Source organism: Trachypithecus francoisi, unplaced genomic scaffold (genome assembly GCF_009764315.1).
Source record: "Trachypithecus francoisi isolate TF-2019V2 unplaced genomic scaffold, Tfra_2.0 Lachesis_group2, whole genome shotgun sequence".
In the NCBI taxonomy this organism is placed as follows: Eukaryota; Metazoa; Chordata; class Mammalia; order Primates; family Cercopithecidae; genus Trachypithecus; species Trachypithecus francoisi.
Window position 1 is genome coordinate 86,963,110 of NW_022681465.1, and position 14,912 is coordinate 86,978,021.

Below are 14,912 nucleotides of genomic sequence, written 5' to 3' on the forward strand. Positions count from 1 at the left end.
CGGAGTCTCGCTCTGTCGCCCAGGCTGGAGTGCAGTGGCCGGATCTCAGCTCACTGCAAGCTCCGCCTCCCGGTTTACGCCATTCTCCTGCCTCAGCCTCCCGAGTAGCTGGGACTACAGGCGCCCGCCACCTCGCCCGGCTAGTTTTTGTATTTTTAGTAGAGACGGGGTTTCACTGTATTAGCCAGGAGGGTCTCGATCTCCTGACCTCGTGATCCGCCCGTCTCGGCCTCCCAAAGTGCTGGGATTACAGGCTTGGCACAATCTTTCTAGAAAGCAATTTGCTATATGTATTATGAACCTTAATTGTGTTCACACCCTTCATTATAATAGTTATAACTTTGAGACTGTATTAGAAAGAAATCAAAATATGATATAAAAATTATGTAGAAAGTTGCTAATCACAGCATTTAAAAATGTAAATATCTTAATATTAAAACACTGTTAAATTATGTATATTTAAATTTAAGATGATATTTACAAAGAATTCCTAATATGGAAGAGTGTTGTAAAACAAATTTCTTCTTTTGGCATTTCAGTGAGTCTTAAGGACAATTTTTACCATACAACTTTTTACTGCTGTTTGAAAGCCAGTACTTTCCCCTATCATTCTTAGCTTCAATCTCCAGCCCTATGGTTTATGGCAGTTAAAATCTTTGGATGACCTTGCCAAAGGACCGCAGGTTTGCTTCAGGGTTTAGGAGAGGCTGGAGACTGTTTTGCTGTTTTGTTGTCCAAAGAGCCATATTGATCAGAATATTTTTATTAGAGTTGTGTGGGTAGACTGAAATTAAGGTGAATGAGCCTGACCTTTTTATTAACTTCCCCAGAAATAAGGCAAGAGGTATCCCTATGGGTGTCACAGCCGTATGAAGTACGAGTCCCTATGGTTGCTGACATTAGAGTCCTTCTGTGCAGATCAGGGGTTGGTACACTATGGCCTGATAAAACAAATCCAAGCCCATGTCCTGTTTTCATAAATGTCCTGTTTTCGTAAATAAAATTTTTACTGGAACACAGGCAGGCCTATGCACTTATGTTTCGACTATGGCTACTTCCACTCCACAATGGCAAAGTTGAGTCCATATGCCTACAAAGCCTAAATTTACTAATTTACTAATTAGTAAATTTACACATTTACTAATGTGTCCTTTATAGAAAAAAATTTGCCAACTCTTGTCCTAGACCATCTTAAGGCCCCCTTAAGGACACAGATCTGGAAGACAGTCTTCTACTCTTCTCCTTGACGGGCAAAGGAGATGACTGAGGGAGGAACCTACATGCCCTTAACAGATCCATGCCAGGGAGCACCTGAATACGTTTTTCCTTTAGTAATATTTATAACCAGATGTCCCTAGGTCTCATTCAGCTTAATCCCTTGCAAAATCTGCCTCTCACATTTAAAAACAAAAGCCAAACAAACAAACCTCAACTTCAGCCAAAACAACTACAATAAATGTTCTTGCACAGAGCAGCACCTGCACAGAAACCTTCCCAAGGCACCTGGTCATTAATATTACATATGGCCTCATTCCACTCCTGGTACAACCAGAACCTATAACACAGTCACTCACAGGAGTATGATCCACAGGAGTCTTGGTAATGCTAGTACAGGATGTGTTCAATTCATGTTTTTCCTAATGAAAAATGAGTTCTAAATATATACATATATAGACTGGGTGTGGTTGCTCACGCTTGTGATCCCAACATGAGGACTGATTGAGGCCAGGAGTTCAAGACCAGCTTGGGGAACATAGGAAGGCCCTTTCTCTACAAAAAATAGTAAAAGCAGCCAGGCATGCCTCCAGGGAGGCTGAGGCAGGATGACTGCTTGAGCCCAGGAGTTCAAAGTTACAAAGTGCTATGATCGTGCCATTGCACTCCAGCATGGGCAATAGAGGGAGGCCATGCCTCAAAAACAAACAAACGTGTGTGTGTTTATACATATAAAATCAAGTATTTATCACCCCTTATTTTTTGCTAGGTATCCATCTCCCCCACTGGAGGGTGGGGCTGTGTTTGAGTAAAGTGTCTGGCAAACAGAAGGAACATAATGAATGTTTGCTGACAAAAGAATAGAAGGAAGGAAGGAAGGAAGGCAGAAGAAGAAAAGAGGGAAGGAGGGAGGGAAGAAAGATGACAGGGAGGTGGGGAAGAAGAGAAGAAGAGAGGGAAGGAGGCTGGCAGACAGACAACTAGGGAATAACTGGCAGAAGTAATGATGGCATGTAATATAAATTTAAAATGAAAATGCAGCACAATAAATTATATATACTATGTGATCTCATCTAAAAACATCATAGAAAAGAAGGCTAGGAGTAAATACAGTAAATATACCAAAAGGTTTTTTGGTTTGTTTTACAGATGAGTTCTCATGATGTTGCCTAGGTTGGAGTGCAGTGGCTATTCACAGGCATGATCATAGTGCACTGTGGCCTCAAACTCCTCAGCTCAAGGAATCCTGTTGCCTTAGCCTCCTGAGTAGCTGAGACTACCAAGGTAATTTAAACAAAGTTTTAAGAAAATGAGTTTTTCATTTTGTATATACCATTTTTGTCCTAAGTTATAGGAATGCCTTATTTTCGGAATAACTTTGTTCTCATTAGAAATGTAGCATATTGTCTACATTTAAGATAATCAAGAAGTTATTGAAGAAAATAAAATCACCTATCAGAAATAACCACTGTTAACATTTTAGTGCATTTCCTAGACACATATATGTGCACACATGTATGAAATTAGTTTCATTTGCTTTCGAACTTCTCATAAAGTAGAATAATACAATATATATTTCTCTGTCTGGCTTCTTTTGCCAACATTATCTTTGTGACATTCATCCATATTCTGAATGTAGCTATAGTCTGTTCATGTTCATAGCTGTGTAACACTCCATTATATAAAAACACAACAATTTACTTATCCATTCCTGTGAGGGGTATCTGAGTTTCTTTGGTGCTCTTATAAATCAATTCTAATTTATATTCTCTTACATGTCCCTTACAAAGGGACCTTTGTGCAATGTGCATACATTTTTACTGATTATAAACTCGGTGTATACTCAATGGTAGCAGATAATTACAAACTCATTTCCAAAATGACTCAACTGATACTTACTCTAGTACTATATGAGCATTCCCATTGTTCCACATTCTAGTTAACACTTATTATTGTCACTGATTTCTTAATTTGGGTACTGTAACTACAGAATTTCTATTTGATTCTTCAAAAAAAAAAACATTTTCCACAAATTTATTTTTTTCATATTTATTTCTAGTCACTGCCAAATTCTCTGTCTTATTTTAATTTCCTTGAACATGTTAAAGACAGTTCTTTAAAAGTCTGTTCCTGATAACTCCATTATCTGGATCACCTGTGAGTCTCTTTCTATTGTGTATTGAGTCTCTTAATTTCCAGTCATCTTGTCCTGGTTTCTCTTATGCTTGGCAAGTTTTTAGTAAGTTCCTGACATTGTATATAAAAAAACTGTATGAATGACTTGAAACCTAAAATATTTTCTTTAGAAAGAGTTTATATTGGCTTTGGGAAGTCAGTTTGAGACAGGAGCAATCCTAGATCACCTTAACCCAGTTTAGGGAATTGAGATGAGTTGAAGTTGGCCTTTGGTTCCTGAAAGAAGGTCATTCTATTTCAAATTCACTCACATTTCTAGGCTATAGCCCTTTGGGCTTCCAACCTAAAGTTTATTTGAAGTCTGTCTTAGTGGGCCCTGGAATCCAAATTTTCTTCCTGTAGCCCTGTAGGCTGGCAAAGGCTCTGGTTTTTGTTGTTGTTGTTGTTGTTTTGTTTGTTTGCTTTTCTGAGATGGAGTCTCGCTCTGTTGCCCAGGCTGGAATGCAGTGGTAAGATCTCAGCTCACTGCAGTCTCTACCTCCCAGGTTCAAGCAATTCTCCTGCCTCAGCCTCCCGAGTAGCTAGGATTACAGGTGCCTGCCACCACGTCCAGCTAAGTTTTGTATTTTTAGTAGAGACAGGGTTTCACCATGTTGGCCAGACTGGTCTCGAACTCCTGACCTCAGATGATTCACCTGCCTCAGCCTCCCAAGGTGCTGGGATTACAGATGTGAGCCACCACGCCTGGCCAAAGGCTCTATTTTAAGCCTCTCAGCTAATAAACTGGAATTGGCAGATATTCTTGAGGAAACTCTGGGCTCTCCTTTCTGGCTTTGTCTTCTTCCTGATTTAGACCTCGGTATTCTATATTGTCTTATTAGTTGTCGTATGTCTTCAAGCATATTTTTAAAAACATTTTGTCAGCTTTTCTAGTTATTCTCAACAACTTGGTCAGCCCAAATTCCTTAATCTGTCATTCACAGATTGATGACTGTACAGCCATCACCATAATCCATTTTAGAACATTTTTACCATCCCAAAAGAAGTCCCAGACTCCATTTTCCCCTTTCCCCAGCCCCTGGAAACCATTAATCTGCTTTCTGTTTCTATGACTTTACCGAATCTAGAAAGTTTATATAAATGGAATCATACAATATGTAGTCTTGTGTGGCTTCTTTCACACAGCATAATGTCTTCAGGTTGATACATATTGTTGTTCATCAGTTGATGGACATTTGAGTTGTTTCCACTTTGACCATTATGAATGTTAGGAACATTTGTTTACAAGTATTTGTGTAGACATATGTTTTTAATTCTCTGGAAAGATACCCAGAAGTAGAATTGCTAGGTCATATGATAGTTCTGTATTTAACATTCTGAGGAGCTATCAAACTGTTTTCAAAAATGGTTGTACCATTTTTTTTTTTTTAAACTTTTAAGTTCAGGGGTACACGTGCAGGATGTGCCTATGTACATAGGCAAACATGTGTGATGGGGGTTTGTTGTACAGATTATTTCATCACCCAGGCATTAAGCCTAGTATCCATTAGCTATTTTTCCTGATCCTCTCCCTCCTCCCACCCTCCACCCTCCCATAAGCCCCAGTGTGTGTTGTTCCCCTCTATGTGTCCATGTGTTCTTAATATTTAGCTCCCACTTGTAAGTGAGTACATGTGGTATTTGGTTTTCTCTTCCTCTGTCAGTTTGCTAAGGGTAACAGCCTCTAGCTTCATCCATGTCCCTGCAAAGGACATGATCTCATTCTTTTTTATGGCTGCATAGCATTGAATGGTATATATGTATCACATTTTCTTTATCCAGGCTATCATTGATGGGCCTTTTGGTTGATTCCATGTCTTTGCTATTGTAAATAATAGTGTTGCAGTGAATGTATGTGCACACGTATCTTTATAATATAACTATTTATATTCCTTTGGGTATATACCCAGTAATGGGATTGCTGGGTCGAATGGTATTTCTGTCTTCAGGTCTTTGAGGAATCGCCACACTATCTTCCATAATGGCTCAACTAATTTACACTCCCATCAACAATGTATAAGCCTTCCTTTTTCTCCAGAACCTCGCCAGCATCTGTTCCTTTTACCTTTTTAATAATAACCATTCTGAGTGGTGTGAGATGGTATCTCATTGTGGTTTTGATTTGCATTTCTCTAATGATTAGTGATGTTGAACTTTTTTTATATGCTTGTTGGCTGCATATATGTCTTCTTTTCATAAGTGTCTGCCTATTCATTTCTTTGCCCAATTTTTAATGGGGTTGTTTTTTCTTGTAAATTTGTTTAAGTTCCTTATAGATGCTGGCTATTAGACCGTTGTCAGATATATAGTTTTCTTCCACTCTGTAGGTTGTCTGTTTACTCTATATTGATAGTTTCTTTTGCTGTGCAGAAGCTCTAGTTTCATTAGGTCCCATTTGTCAATTTTTGCTTTTTGGCAATTTTTTGGGCATCTCTGTCATGAAATCTTTGCCTCTGCCTATGTCCTGAAAGGTACTGCCTAGGTTGTCTTCCAGGGTTTTTATAGTTTTAGGTTTTATATTTAAGTCTTTAATCCATCTTAATTTTTGTATACGGTTAAGGAAAGGGTCCAGTTTCAATTTTCTGTAAATGGCTACTCAGTTATCCCAGCACCATTTATTCAATAGGGAATATTTCCCCACTGCTTGTTTTTGTCAGGTTTGTTGAAGATCAGATAGTTGTAGGTGTACGGTCTTATTTCTGGGTTCTCTATCCTGTTCCACTGGTCTATGTGTCTGTTCTTATATCAGTACCATGCTGTTTTGGTTACTGTACTCCTGTAGTATAATTTGAAGTTGGACAGCATGATGCCTCCAGCTTTGTTTTTTTTTTCTTTGCTTAAGACTGCCTTAGCTGGCTTAAAGCGGCGGGAGCGGTGCGGGAGAGGGGTTGGACCCAGGGCTGAGGCAGGCCCCCCCCTCCCTCCCGCCTCAGTGGATCATGCCCAGGGCGGCAGTGGCGGCGGTTGCGGGGGGGAAGTGACTGGGCGGTGCCGGCGCAGGAGACGATGCCGTTTCCAGTTACAACACAGGGATCACAACAAACACAGCCGCCACAGAAGCACTATGGCATTACTTCTCCTATCAGCTTAGCAGCCCCCAAGGAGACTGACTGCATACTTACACAGAAACTAATTGAGACATTGAAACCCTTTGGGGTTTTTGAAGAGGAAGAGGAACTGCAGCGCAGGATTTTAATTTTGGGAAAACTAAATAACCTGGTAAAAGAGTGGATACGAGAAATCAGTGAAAGCAAGAATCTTCCACAATCTGTAATTGAAAATGTTGGAGGAAAAATTTTTACATTTGGATCTTACAGATTAGGAGTGCATACAAAAGGTGCTGATATTGATGCGTTGTGTGTTGCACCAAGACATGTTGATCGAAGTGACTTTTTCACCTCATTCTATGATAAGTTGAAATTACAGGAAGAAGTAAAAGATTTAAGAGCTGTTGAAGAGGCATTCGTACCAGTTATTAAACTCTGTTTTGATGGGATAGAGATTGATATTTTGTTTGCAAGATTAGCACTGCAGACAATTCCAGAAGATTTGGATCTACGAGATGACAGTCTGCTTAAAAATTTAGATATCAGATGTATAAGAAGTCTTAACGGTTGCAGGGTAACCGATGAAATTTTACATCTAGTACCAAACATTGACAACTTCAGGTTAACTCTGAGAGCTATCAAACTATGGGCCAAACGCCACAACATCTATTCCAATATATTAGGTTTCCTCGGTGGTGTTTCCTGGGCTATGCTAGTAGCAAGAACTTGCCAGCTTTATCCAAATGCAATAGCATCAACTCTTGTACATAAATTTTTCTTGGTATTTTCTAAATGGGAATGGCCAAATCCAGTGCTATTGAAACAGCCTGAAGAATGCAATCTTAATTTGCCTGTATGGGACCCAAGGGTAAACCCCAGTGATAGGTACCATCTTATGCCTATAATTACACCAGCATACCCACAACAGAACTCCACGTACAATGTGTCCGTTTCAACACGGATGGTCATGGTTGAGGAGTTTAAACAAGGTCTTGCTATCACAGATGAAATTTTGCTGAGTAAGGCAGAGTGGTCCAAACTTTTTGAAGCTCCAAACTTCTTTCAAAAGTACAAGCATTATATTGTACTTCTAGCAAGTGCACCAACAGAAAAACAACGCCTAGAATGGGTGGGCTTGGTGGAATCAAAAATCCGAATCCTGGTTGGAAGCTTGGAGAAGAATGAATTTATTACACTGGCTCATGTGAATCCCCAGTCATTTCCAGCACCCAAAGAAAATCCCGACAAGGAAGAATTTCGCACGATGTGGGTGATTGGGTTAGTGTTTAAAAAAACAGAAAACTCTGAAAACCTCAGTGTTGATCTCACCTATGATATTCAGTCTTTCACAGATACAGTTTATAGGCAAGCAATAAACAGCAAGATGTTTGAGGTGGATATGAAAATTGCTGCAATGCATGTAAAAAGAAAGCAACTTCATCAACTACTACCTAATCATGTGCTTCAGAAAAAGAAAAAGCATTCAACAGAAGGTGTCAAATTGACAGCTCTCAATGACAGCAGCCTTGACTTGTCTATGGACAGTGATAACAGCATGTCTGTGCCTTCACCTACTAGTGCTACGAAGACCAGTCCATTGAACAGTTCTGGCAGCTCTCAGGGCAGAAACAGTCCTGCTCCAGCTGTAACAGCAGCATCTGTGACCAACATACAGGCTACTGAAGTTTCTGTGCCACAAGTAAATTCCAGTGAAAGCTCAGGGGGTACATCGAGTGAAAGCATTCCTCAAACTGCCACACAGCCAGCCATTTCTCCACCACCAAAGCCTACGGTCTCCAGAGTTGTTTCTTCAACACGTCTGGTAAACCCATCACCTAGATCTTCAGGAAATGCAGCAACTTCAGGAAACGCAGCAACAAAAATACCTACTCCTATAGTAGGAGTCAAGAGGACATCCTCACCTCATAAAGAAGAGAGTCCCAAGAAAACCAAAACAGAAGAGGATGAAACAAGTGAAGATGCTAACTGTCTTGCTTTGAGTGGACATGATAAAACAGAAGCAAAGGAACAACTTGATACAGAGACAAGTACAACTCAATCAGAAACTATTCAGACAGCGGCTTCTCTGTTGGCCTCTCAGAAAACATCCAGTACAGACCTTTCTGATATCCCTGCTCTCCCTGCAAATCCTATTCCTGTTATCAAGAATTCAATAAAACTGAGATTGAATCGGTAAAAACAACCTCAGGGGTCCATAAACAATATCTGCCAACTCAACCTGTTGTCTTCAAATGCTAAAAAAGGAGAATGGAGGGTACAAGACTAGACATGACTGAAATGGATTTGGGTTTTTTGGTGACCTCCCTTACTGGGCTAATCAGCACTTGATCAGAAGTCCAGGTTAGTATGTGAAGCCAGGAGTACTATTATTATTGTGTTAGCAACAGTTGCATTAACTATTTCAAAAATTACTGCCTTTAAAAAAACAACCTCAAGCTATATTTGTATTCATAATTGACATCTGGATTGGGTTTATGTTTGATGCATTGTTTGGAAAATTTCAATACAAACTGGCATAAGAATTACTTATTCTGATGATGCACTTTTATGTATTTTTCATTAGAAAGTAGAACTAATTTTAGAGTTTCAGCTTGATGGATTTTCATTTTTTCCTGAAGAATTTTCTTTACCATTAGCCTTCAAATTGGATACCGTTGTGCAGTGGTGTACTGTTATACTTCAGAGAAAGGGTAAGAGTACATCTAGTTCAGTTCCTGTGAGGTAGCTGTAACCCTTAAAAATGAAACGTCAACTCTAGGGTACATTTGACATTGAAAGATTAGTTAGGAAATAACTTGGTTTTGATAGGGTCATGATTAAGAAATGATATATTGGTTTTATTTATGGAATTGTTTTATAGTGCATACAAATCAGTGATCAGCCAGCAAATATTTTTCTTTGAGCTTATGAAAGCTCTGTATTCTTCTGCCTTCAATCTGTTGTCTTCAAAACAACAAACAAAAAGCTTCTTGCGCCTTCCCCTTCCTTTTTCTTTTTGCTTGTATGCACAAGGTAGGACTTACTTCGTAAGAAACAAAATGCCAGTATTTTCTTAAGCCATGATGTGAAACCAATGACCCTGTGACCACGTGGCACAGAACACTAAATTTTGGTCCCATGGCTGAAACTTGAGGGTGACTAAAAGTAATGCCTGTGAAACATGGTATCTGTCTGGGATGGCCATTTGATCTCTAAGAGGAATTTTGTACACTCCACAGAACTCCTATCTATAGTAAAATTGATTTTCAGTTTTAAATGTGGGCAAAAAGGCATTTTCTCCAAGATTTTAAAACTGATTCTTATTTTTAAATGGTTTACTGAAATTTGTCAGTACATTTTACATGTAGAAGCATTTTAAAAATCATTTCTAGCAAGCACTTGACATCTAGTCAGCTCTCTACTCCTTCTTTATTTTGTTTTTTTCAAAAGATTAAGAGCTCCTTTCTTTGAATAAAATAATTTCTCATAATTAAGCAGTAGAAGATCTATCTTTACAAAGTATGAGGGATGCCAGATGTTGATAAACTTACTCTTTCTTAATCTGGACAAAGTAAACTTAACAGATTTTTCTGATGAGCATGTTTTATGAATCCTCCATTGTGCTCCATTCTATCACATGTGCATTTTTCATGTTAAACTGCAATTACTTAATCTCTTCCCCTATCCTTCTAAATTAATTTTCTGAAGTTGGAGTGTAGTCTTTTTCCCCTTAGGCTATGCATTAATCGAAGCTTTCTTTTCACCATGATTTATAATGTCTAGTAAACAATATTTCTACTTCCCACATCTTTGCTTTACACAGTCACCTTGCCCTTCCTTCCACCACCGAAGAAAAAAGCCGGTCATACTAACAGGTGAAGTGTACAAGGTGTCTGTGTGTTTTGTGTAGCTTCAGAGTTAGATTGAAATTACCAGGCACAGATTTAGTCTTGTCATTTTGTTTACACATTGGGGAAAACAATTCAGTTTATTAAACGTTTCATGTAACTGCACCCAAGTTTTGCCAAGCTGGAAACTTGGACCTTTTCTGTGTAGTGACTTTTTAATTATAGTTTTCATAACCTGGAGATCAGACTGTTGCTTTCGCATGATGTATGTAGTGTCTCATGACTGGAGTTTGCTTTGTTTTATAGTATCTGTACTCCTTGTATTTTTCAAGAGCTATTTTGTAAACAGATGATGTATTTCTCCATTGAAAACACAATAAAAAAAAAACAGCACAATCTCAAAAAAAAAAAAAAAAAAAAAAAAAAAAAAAGACTGCCTTAGCTATTTGGGCTCCTTTTGGCTCCATATGTATTTTTTAAAGTTTTTTCTAGTTCTGTGAAGAATATCAATGATAGTTTAATGGAAATAGCATTGAATCCATAAATTGCTTTGGGCAGTATGACCATTTTAATGATATTGGTTCTTCCATCTATGAGCATGGAATGCTTTTCCATTTGTGTCATCTCTGATTTCTTTGAGCAGTGGTTTGTAGTTCTCCTTGTAGAGATCTTTCACTTCCCTTGTTAGCTGTATTCCTAGGTATTTTATTTTATTTTATTTTATTTTTTATTTTATTATTTTGAGATGGAGTCTCACTGTCGCCCAGGCTGGAGTGCAGTGGCACGATCTCGGCTCACTGCAACCTCCATCTCTTGGGTTCAAGTGATTCTCCTGCCTCAGCCTCTTGAGTAGCTGGGACTAGAGGTGCGTGCCACCATGTCCGGCTGATTTTTTATATTTTTAGCAGAGATGATGTTTCACTATGTTAGCTAGGATGGTCTCAATCTCCTGACCTTGTGATATGCCCGCCTTGGCTTCCCAAAGTGCTGGGATTATAGGCGTGAGCCACTGCACCGGCTGGTATTATATTTTTTTGTAGCAACTGTGAATGGGAGTTCATTCGAGATTTGGCTCTTGGCTTGACTGTTGTTGGTGTATAGGAACACTAGCAATTTTTGCACATTGATTTTGTATCCTGAGACTTGGTTGAAGTTGCTTATCAGCTTAAGAAGCTTTTGGGCTGAGATAATAGGGTTTTTTAGATATAGGATCATGCCATCTGCAAACAGGGATAGTTTGACTTCCTCTCTTCCTATTTGAATGACCTTTATTTCTTTCTCTTGCCTGATTGCTCTGGCCAGAACTTCCATACCATGTTGAATAGGAGTAGTGAGGGAGGGCATCCTTGTCTTTGTACCATGTTTCAATCCCATCAGCAATGGATGAATGAGGGTATGATCTCTCCTTTTTTTTTTTTTTTTTTTTTGAGACAGAGTCTCTCTCTGTTGCCCAGGCTGGAGTGCAGTGACCCAATCTCAGCTCACTGCAAGGTCTGCCTCCCAGGTTCACCCCATTCTCCTGCCTCAGCCTCCTGAGTAGCTGGGACTACCGGCGCCCGCCACCACGCCCAGCTAATTTTTTTGTATTTTTAGTAGAGATGGGGTTTCACCGTGTTAGCCAGGATGGTCTCGATCTCCTGACCTCGTGATCTGCCTGCCTCTGCCTCCCAAAGTGCTGGGATTACAGGTGTGAGCCACCACGCCTGGCCAGAGGGCATGACCTCTTTAAGCAATTATTTTTAATATCCCATTTACTGGCCTTAATAGAAAATACATAACTACCTGGAGGCATAATTATTAAAAAATAAAAATAACTCTTACTATAATATAAAAGAGAAACAAATGAAAGTAACATAATGAAATTGTATTTTAATATGTAAATTCCCAGGCATAGCTACACTCAAAGACATAATAAAGAAGACCAATGCTTGCCTCTATTTGAAATTAATAACATAATTTAAGAGAAATAAAACTAGAAGCCATTCTGTGTATGAAGTATAGGTAAATAAAAAAGCAGAAGTTTTGATAGACATAAATAAAAACTAGTGTTATTTTATTTTATTTTATTTTATTTTATTTTATTTATTTTTTTTTTTTGAGACGGAGTCTCACTCTGTCGCCCAGGCTGGAGTGCAGTGCCGGATCTCAGCTCACTGCAAGCTCCGCTCCCGGGTTTATGCCATTCTCTCGCCTCAGCCTCCCGAGTAGCTGGGACTACAGGCGCCCGCCACATCGCCCGGCTAATTTTTTTGTATTTTTTTTAGTAGAGACGGGGTTTCACCATGTAGCCAGGATGGTCTCGATCTCCTGACCTCGTGATCCACCCGTCTCGGCCTCCCAAAGTGCTGGGATTACAGGCTGAGCCACCGCGCCCGGCCTAAAACTAGTGTTATTTTAAAAAGCTAGTGTTAGAATAAGTAATATCAGGTCAGATCTGTATACACTAAACAAAGATAAAAATAACCTTAGTTGAAGTAGTGATAATATACCAAGATAAACTATAAACTACTGAAGTAGAAAAAATAAGGAAGCATGATGTTCTTGCAAATGAACCAGGCCTTTTTATAAGTATAGCACCAAAACAATTCCCAATATTATTTTATAGAAAACATATCTCCTAACTTAAAATGTTGAGGCATTCATTTATCTTCTAATACTTAAGACAACTTGGAAAAAGTATCTTGTGACAAGGGAATAGAGAACAGATTGAAAGAAGAAATACTAAAAGAAGGCATAGAAAAGTAATAGACTTTGGGAACAATTTCAGAATGAGACTAAAAAAAATATCAGGAAAGCCAAAGATGCATAATCTCCATGTGTAATTTTTACACAAATTCCTTATATTTGGCCTATAGTCAGTCACTGAGCTGTAACAAGACCCTTGCTTTTCATGTGCCTCCATCAATTCAATAATATTTGGTTTTAAGTCTGTTTGTTAAAAGAAGTTTCAAATCTCTTGTTATACACTTGCAATTGGTTTCACTGCTTTTACAGTATGATTATACTATTGCACTAAAATGCTTTTGACTAAATATATATGTGTCACAATATTGGATGTGTTACAATATTGAGCAAACAGAGAACAATGCTAGCCCAACCCTTCATATTATTTCCTCCAAAAAACTCACACTTTTGATTTGGCCCTAAAGAGTACCAGTCAAACCCAACGAGGCTCCCTCTTTCTTCAGGCTTCTCTAATACAGTCCCCAACTTACAGCAGTTCAACTTAAGATTTTTTACTTTATGATGGTTTTATCTGGGTATTAAATGCATTTTCAACTTAGGATATTTTGGCTTACGATGGGTTTATCAGGAACACCCCAAAATAAGTGGAGGAGCATCATAATAATAAGGAGAGAAAGAGACAAGATGATAAAGCAAGACCAGCTTCCAGGCAAGTAAACAAATAGTAAAATCAATTAGAACAGAATGATCTAGGAAAGAAAGAAGCCACTCAGGCAAGCAGTTATGGATACAAAAGGGCAATTAAGTAAACAAAACTATCTGAAAAGAGAGGAAGAAAGAAATATATAAGGACAATGAATATGAAAGAAAAAAAGGATTCTAATGGGACTAGGAATAAGATCCCAGTCTAACAAAATTTGTATTTAGATTTTTTTTTTTTTTTTTTTTTGTAGAGATTTGCTAAGTTTTGCATAGGTCTTGCTATGTTGCCCAGGCTGGTCTCAAACTTCTGGCCTCAAGCAATCCACCTGCCTCAGCCTCCCAAAGTGCTGGGATTACAGGTGTAAGCCACTGTGTCTTGCCTGTATTTAGATTTAAGGCATCCCTGACTCTAAGGTCAGGATTTGCTAAACACTCTTCAAGTGTTTAGACAGTTCCTTTGAGGAAAAGTAACAGTGGAAAGTTGGAGAGAAGAGAGGGAGGCCCAAGTGTGAGAGAATGGAAGGGAAAGAGGATGGAGAAGGGTATAAAAGTAATACAACTAGCAAGTTGGCCATCAGCACTAGCCACTGATGAATGACCAAGGTCCTAATCTCTCTGTTTAACACTGATATCAAGTTCCTCAAAATATAATTTATGCGGTTCTGGAAACCACCCCTCCTGGGAAAACTACTTTTCTGTCTTTTGTTGAACATCTGTATAATCCCAGCTATGAAACCACCAAGCCTCCATTACTTCCAATCACTGTCACTGGGTCAGGATCTATCTACCTTTACCTATTAATAAACTCTTCACTTTGCCTTAGTAAATATCCTTTTCCTAGATGTACTAGATTCCCCAAAGGAACTGTCTTTTTGTTAAGTGCTAAGTGGACAATCTGAGATGTGGAGTTAGAGATGTCTTAAATCTAAATATAAACTTGTTAGACTGGGATCTTATTTCCAATCCCATCAGAATCCTTTTATTCTCTCAAAATCTTTGCCCTTATATATTTTTTCTTCTTCCTCTCTCCTAAGACCTCAAGTACCAAAAAGAGTCAATTTAGGCTGCTCTACAGTGACAGTATTAGTGACAGGTGAAACAGAAAGACCAATTTACAGATGTACACACTAGAAGACATTCCAAAAAAGAGTGCCACAGCATACCTAGGTTGTTTGAAGGGCAGTAGGAATGCTGCCTGTATCCACTGGCTTATCAGAACACCTGAAATGTTCTCAGTTAG

General features: G+C 38.7%; 2 protein-coding genes across 8 annotated transcripts in view; one reads left to right on the forward strand and one right to left on the reverse strand.

The window, feature by feature from the left end:
• Nucleotides 1-14,912, reverse strand: part of SLC38A9 (solute carrier family 38 member 9) — a 97,195-nt gene that overhangs the window by 62,200 nt on the left and 20,083 nt on the right. The gene's annotated exons all lie outside the window — the stretch shown is intronic.
• On the forward strand, nucleotides 6,247-10,681 carry LOC117065133 (poly(A) polymerase alpha). Of its 3 annotated transcripts, none has more exons than XM_033179579.1 (2): nucleotides 6,247-8,400; nucleotides 8,464-10,681. In XM_033179579.1, exons 1-2 carry the CDS (start codon nucleotides 6,397-6,399, stop codon nucleotides 8,632-8,634), a joined length of 2,175 nt encoding a protein of 724 aa, XP_033035470.1. In that variant the 5' UTR covers nucleotides 6,247-6,396; the 3' UTR covers nucleotides 8,635-10,681. The 3 variants fall into 3 exon arrangements, with proteins under 3 accessions (XP_033035470.1, XP_033035471.1, XP_033035469.1); XM_033179580.1 differs by having other exon boundaries at nucleotides 8,539-10,681; XM_033179578.1 differs by having other exon boundaries at nucleotides 6,247-10,681.

Bases quoted from the DNA above. Each gene is read 5' to 3' on its own strand.
- LOC117065133 (XM_033179578.1), top strand. From the start codon at position 6,397: ATGCCGTTTCCAGTTACAACACAGGGATCACAACAAACACAGCCGCCA.